General features: G+C 49.0%; 3 protein-coding genes across 3 annotated transcripts; all 3 read right to left on the bottom strand.

The window, feature by feature from the left end:
• Positions 1–1,269: 1,269 nt before the first annotated feature.
• On the bottom strand, positions 1,270–2,192 carry LOC148766860 (uncharacterized). Its single transcript, XM_088825609.1, has 2 exons — positions 1,758–2,192; positions 1,270–1,596 (listed from the first exon to the last, which is right to left on the bottom strand). The coding sequence occupies exons 1-2, from the start codon at positions 2,190–2,192 to the stop codon at positions 1,270–1,272; spliced, it is 762 nt and encodes a 253-aa protein (XP_088681735.1).
• Positions 2,193–2,630: 438 nt separating this feature from the next.
• On the bottom strand, positions 2,631–3,663 carry LOC148766859 (uncharacterized). Its single transcript, XM_088825608.1, has 2 exons — positions 3,151–3,663; positions 2,631–3,107 (listed from the first exon to the last, which is right to left on the bottom strand). The coding sequence occupies exons 1-2, from the start codon at positions 3,661–3,663 to the stop codon at positions 2,631–2,633; spliced, it is 990 nt and encodes a 329-aa protein (XP_088681734.1).
• A 791-nt stretch (positions 3,664–4,454) lies between these two features.
• Positions 4,455–4,832, bottom strand: LOC148766858 (uncharacterized). The gene has a single exon (XM_088825607.1). The coding sequence runs from the start codon at positions 4,830–4,832 to the stop codon at positions 4,455–4,457; it is 378 nt and encodes a 125-aa protein (XP_088681733.1).
• Positions 4,833–6,000: the final 1,168 nt, after the last annotated feature.

The raw sequence follows: 6,000 nt of genomic DNA, 5'->3' as shown, positions 1-6,000 counted from the left end.
AAGGTCGCGGAGCCTGCATGGGTAACAGTTTGTTAGTTACTTTCATACAGGAGGGGTATGGGTGGTGACTTCAACGGATCTTAAGTAAGGTAGATGTGTACCTTAAGCGTAGAACCGTTTGAGGTTCCCTATATTCCATGTTCTTGGTATAGGGTGTCCATCAGTGTTCTCGAGGCGATATGCTCCAATGTTGACCACTTTTGTGATTTTGTATGGTCCTTCCCACTTTGGATCGAGCTTACCAATGGGGTGAGAGGCTTCAGCTTTTCGGAGGACTAAATCTCCAACTTGAAAGGAGCGAGGGCGGACCTTTGAGTTATAGGCCTTGGCCATGCGTGATTTAAACATCTGTTGCCGAATGCATGCAATCTCTCGTAGCTCATCTACGAGGTCTAGGCTTCCCCGCATAGCTTCTTCATTAGCTGCTGGATCATAGTTGGTGATTCTCCAAGATGGTTCACTGATTTCAACGGGTGCGATAGCCTCTGTGCCGAAAGCCAGATTGAAAGGCGACTCTCCGGTTGCTGCTCGTGGGGTTGTGCGATAAGCCCATAGTGCGTTAGGCAATTCTTCCACCCACTTCCCTTTGGCACTTCCATGCCTTGTTTTAAGGTGTTGGAGTATGGTGCGATTCGTGACCTCCGTCTGGCCGTTAGCCTGTGGATTGGCTACGGATGTGAAGAACTGTTTGATGTCCAAGCCGAGGCACCAATTCTTTACTTTGTCGCCACAAAATTGGGTTCCATTATCTGAGATAATGGAACGTGGGATCCCAAAGTGACACACAATGTTCTTCCATAGGAATTGGATGACTTCTTCTTCTCAGATGCGTGCTAAGGGTTCAGCTTCCACCCATTTGGTGAAGCAGTCCACTGCTACAATGAGGAATTTGCGCCCTCCTGTGGCGGCGGGAATGGTCCAACTAAATCCATTCCCCATTGGGTGAAATGGATGGGGCTGTCAATCGGTTGCATTAATGCCGCTGGTAGGTGTGGGATATTGGCATGCTCTTGGCAGGGCTTACACTTCCGGACTAATTTCTTTGCGTCTTCATGCATCGTTGGCCAGTAGTAACCTTGCCTCAGTAGTTTGAGAGCTAAGGTTCTCCCGCTCAAGTGATTTCCGTAGATACCTTCATGTACTTCTCGAAGTACGTAATTTACTGTGGTCGGGTCGAGGCACTTGAGGTAGGGGAATGAGAACCCTCGTTTGTACAATTCTTCTCCCACTATGAAGAAGCGAGCGGCTCTCGTTTTTAACTTCCTTGCTTCAGTGGGATCCGTTGGGAGTTCCCTTCTTGAGATACTTCATGATTGGAGTGAACCAGCATGGTTCATCCTCCTCAGTGTACTGTACTTCACTGGGTGAAGTTATCTCCGGCTGAGGTGAGGTAAGGAGCGTCACCTTCCGACTTCCGATGCTTGCCATGGAGCTTCCAAGCCTAGCTAATTTGTCAGCATGGATGTTATAGGAGCGAGGTACTTGTCTTATCTCGTAGCTCTCGAATTTAGATAATAGAGTGTGCGCGAGAGCTAAGTATTTGGCCATGGTGTCTTCTTTGGCCTCGTAAGCTCCGAGTACTTGGTTGACGACGAGCTGAGAGTCGCTTTAGATTAAGAGCTTACGCGCTCCGGCAGCTAGGGCGAGGCGGATTCCTGCTATCAGTGCTTCATATTCAGCGACGTTGTTTGAGGCTGTGAATTCGAATCGTTGAGCATATTCGAATTCGTCTCCGTCGGGGTTCGTTAGCATAATACCCGCTCCACCTCCGGTGGCTGTGGACGATCCATCAAAGCTGACAGACCAAGTAGGTAGGGGGTGCTCTCTTCTACTGAGGTCATTTCGACTAGAAAGTCGGCCAATATTTGCGCTTTGATAGCGGGGCGGGGTTTGAATTCTACCCCATATTCACTTAGCTCTATCGCCCATTTCGCTAATCGCCCGGATGTCTCGGGACTCCTTAGTATCTGCTTCAGAGGATAATTGTTGAGAACCACCACTTGATGTGATTGGAAGTAAGGACGAAGCTTCCGAGCTGCGTTGATGAGGGCGAGGGTGAGCTTCTCCATATTGGTATAGCGTTGTTCGGCTCCTTGGAGGGCACGACTTATGTAGTATATGGGTTGGTGCCCTTTTCCTCCGTCTCGGATTAGGACTGCGCTGATGGCATCAGCTGAGGTAGCTAAGTACATTAGGAGGGTGTCTCCGGGCTGAGGTTTTGTGAGCAAGGGTGGGGATGCGAGATACGACTTCAGCTTAATGAATGCTTTTTGACATGCTTCATCCCATTCAAATTTCTATCCTCCCCTTAAAATCTTGAAGAAGGGGAGGGCCTTGTCTGCTGATCTAGAAATGAATCTGTTCAAAGACGCTAAACAGCCGTTAAGCTGTTGGACTTTCTTCATAGATGTTGGTGGAAGCATGGAGGTGATTGCTTCGATTCCCCGCTGCGAAATCATGTATCCCAAAAATTTGCCACCCCGAACTCCGAATGAACATTTGAGAGGGTTGAGTTTCATTTTATATTTTCGCAGGGTGGCGAAACACTGATCCAAATCGGTTAAGTGGTCCGTGACCTTGACACTTTTGACGAGCATGTCGTCGATATACACCTCCATACTCTTACCGATCTAATCTGCGAAAATTGCGTTCACTAGACGTTGGTAAGTGGCTCCTGCATTTTTTAACCCGAAAGGCATGACTCGATAGCAGTAGATGCCTTGGTCAGTGATGAAACTAGCCCTCTCTTGATATTCTGGTGCAAGTAAGATCTGGTTGTACCCTTGGTATGCATCGAGGAAGCTGAGGAGCTCGCATCCCGAGGTCGAATCGATGAGTTGGTCGATTCTATGTAGAGGAAATGGGTCCTTAGGACAAGCTTTGTTGAGGTCAGTGAAGTCTACGCATAATCTCCATTTGCCACCCGGCTTGGGAACGAGTACTACGTTCGACAGCCATTCAGGATACTGAACTGGTCGTATATGACCCGCCTTAAGGAGTTTTGCCACTTCCGCTTTGATATGCTTGTTGCGTTCGGGACCAAATGTCCGTTTCCTTTGTTGGACTGGCTTCAACCTTTTGTCGACGTTGAGCCGATGCAGAGCTACCTGAGGAGGAATGCCCGACAAATCTTGGGCTTTCCATGCGAACACATCTCCATTGTGTCGTAGGAAGTTGATTAGCTGTTGTTCCGTCTTTGGATCTAGATCGGATCCAATTCGTATATGAGCTTGGAAGTATCTCCGGTGTGAGCTCTATGAGCTTAAGCTCTTCGACGGCTGCTAGTTTGATGCTGTCATCTGGTACACTGATAAGGATTTCTTTATCATCCTCAATGATCGTGTTGACCCACTTCCGTTTGACGGATTTTTTAGTGTCGTCTCCCCTTCCGGACGGTTTAGGCTTCTTGGAAGGTTCTCGTAGGGCCCTTGCATAGCACTCTCGGGCGAGACGTCTATCTCCAAGTACTTTCCCCATTCCATAGGGAGTAGGGAATTTCCACTTCTGATGGTAGGAAGAAGTTACTGATTTGAATGTATGGATTGCTGGCCTCCCTAGGATGATGTTGTAGGGGGATGGCTTGTCGACGATGAGGAATTTGATTAGCTTGGTGATTCGACAAGGGTCTTCCCCTAAAGAGACGGGCAGCTCCACTTCTCCCATGGACAAAATGCCCTCTCCCGTGAATCCTTTTAGGGGCGTGGAGATGGGACTAAACCGGGCGTTATCATGCCCAGCTGCTTAAAAGCGTGGAGGTACATGATGTCAGCTGAGCTCCCACCGTCCACTAATATCTTCTTAACCAAGAAGTTGGCCACCATTGTAGTTATTACTAACGCATCGACATGATCTTCATCTGGGCCTTCAAGGTCTGAGGAGTTGAAGACTATGCTATGATCAGGTCTTCGTATTTGATAGATACGTGCGGATGGAGAAGCACGTTCTTGATTCATACGTGCTGATCGAGCGAGGGTGCGTCTTGCATTTTGTGAATCGCCACCTGCCGGTCCTCCGGAGATAAAGGAGATGATTCCCCGGGTAGGTTGGTTATCATTGATATCTGGGTCGCGTCGATGACCCCCCTCCTCTCGTCGTTGCTGTTGATCTCGATTGTTATCTCGGAAGATCATCACGGCGCTTATTTCGAGGCTTATCAATGTATTCGCCTAAGTGACCTTGTTTGATCAGCCTCTCAATTGCCACTTTGAGTTGTGCGCATTCCTCAGTAGTGTATCCTCTATCCTTATGGAATCGACAGTAGCGATCCGACTTTTCTCGCTTTTGCATTTGGCTGCATAGGATGTGGAGGCTCTGCTAAACCTTTCTGTTCTATCACGTGAAGGATTTCAGTGAGGCGAGTGTTTAGCGGAGTGAACCTATTGTAGGAGGAAGATGGTTGACCTTGAGGTAGAAGTGGTGGACGTCGATCATCCCGCCTCCTATGGTCCTGACGGTCATCTTCCCTTTTTCCTTTTAGGAGGAGCATGGGTAGAGGCTTCATCTATCCTGACGTATTTTTCGGCACGATTCAGCAACTCCTCTAGGTTGCCTGGGGGTCTTCCGGCAATAGATTCTTTGAATCTACCCGGCTTCAAGTTCTGTTGCATAATCCCGGAGAGCATATCTTGCCCTACACTGGGAACTTCATGGACGGCTTCTACAAAACGCTTGATGTAGTTGCGAAGCGTTTCGTTATCTCTCTGTACTACAGAGAAAAGGTGGGTTGGGGTCTTGGCATACTGCTTGTTGATGGCGAATTGGTTGGTGAACCGTGTTGACAGTCGAGCGAAGGTGTCAATCGATCCTATGGGTAGAGAATTGAACCAATTCATTGCTCTCTTGGAGAGAGTGGTGCGGAACATTTTGCACATCGCAGTATCCGTTGGCCCATATAAGTCTGCCATGGCGTTGAATTTCTCTATGTGCTCCTGTGGGTCGGTGGTCCCTTCAAATTGAGGTAACCCCGAGATCTTCACTCCTTGAGGTAATACCTCGTTGAGGATGTCTATGGTGAAAGGACTACGTCTTATTGAGACGGGCATTCTTTCGCCGATTGGATTGTTCAGTAGATGGCGGGACATTCTGTTGTTTACCTCGCCTTCTCCTTCATTAAAGAGAGGGACTCTCTGTGGAGACGCATTCCCCTGTGGGGGTGAGCGTTGATGTTGCTGTCTGGGCTGTGCCCCCCTGTGATTTGTGGATAGCTGCACTCGGGACCGTGGGTCCGAGGTGGAGGAGGAGACACTTATTTGATTCTGGATTGGCGGTGGGGCCACAGGTGGCACTATAGGTAGAGTTGGCGCTGGTATTGCATTTGGAGCGTTTGCTCCCATCGTGGCGATATATTGAGTTACGGCCTCCGTGGCGGCGCGAGTTGAGGCTTCTGCTATCATGCGTTGGAGCGCGTCCTCGGTTATTTGAACCGTTCGAGGAGCAGGGAGTGGTGGATCGGCGAGTGGTGGGTCCCGATGAGGGATCACCTGAACCTCGCGAGGTAGATCCGCGGCACGTGGAGAAGGTGGCTCCGCGGCACGTGGAGGAGGTGGCAAGCCAGATCCTCCACGGACAGGGAGGTTATTAGTTGTGTCATTTTCTCTCCGAGCAGACGCCTCAGGAGGATCTTGTTGGCTACGTGATCTGGTTTGCATCGTTCCCACAGACGGCGCCAAAATGATGATGCTAAAATATAGATCACCTAGGGTGGTGTAGAAAATGAGCTGGGAGAGCAAAGCGGATCAGTAGCTTGACAATTTGATGATCTTGAGGTCCCTGCGAAATGAACACACGTGAACTAGGCCGGGGGTTGATCCGGCGGAAACCCCTCCGACGCTCAAGTCAGATATACGGATCGTGGAGATGGAAGAGAGAATTAAACTCTAAATTATTGGTGAATAATGAAAACGTACCTTTACAAATGAGTAAAACATCTATTTATATGTTGCTGATTGGATTGGGCTTATTTTGTTGGGCCCGAACTTTACTTTGAATGTGCTTGGGCTT

The sequence above is a fragment of the Erythranthe guttata genome, chromosome 11, assembly GCF_056151865.1.
Source record: "Erythranthe guttata isolate IM_541 chromosome 11, IM_541, whole genome shotgun sequence".
Taxonomy (NCBI): Eukaryota; Viridiplantae; Streptophyta; class Magnoliopsida; order Lamiales; family Phrymaceae; genus Erythranthe; species Erythranthe guttata.
The sequence above is the reverse complement of the archived record's forward strand: the minus strand, read 5'-3'. Positions and strand labels throughout refer to the sequence as shown.

Bases quoted from the DNA above. Each gene is read 5' to 3' on its own strand.
- LOC148766860 (XM_088825609.1), bottom strand. From the start codon at position 2,192: ATGTACTTAGCTACCTCAGCTGATGCCATCAGCGCAGTCCTAATCCGA. The intron at 1,597-1,757 runs GTATTATGCTAA...AGCGACTCTCAG, and splicing joins AGCCACCGGAGGTGGAGCGG to CTCGTCGTCAACCAAGTACT.
- LOC148766859 (XM_088825608.1), bottom strand. From the start codon at position 3,663: ATGGGAGAAGTGGAGCTGCCCGTCTCTTTAGGGGAAGACCCTTGTCGA. The intron at 3,108-3,150 runs GTTCGCATGGAA...ATTCCTCCTCAG, and splicing joins CTACGACACAATGGAGATGT to GTAGCTCTGCATCGGCTCAA.
- LOC148766858 (XM_088825607.1), bottom strand. From the start codon at position 4,832: ATGAATTGGTTCAATTCTCTACCCATAGGATCGATTGACACCTTCGCT.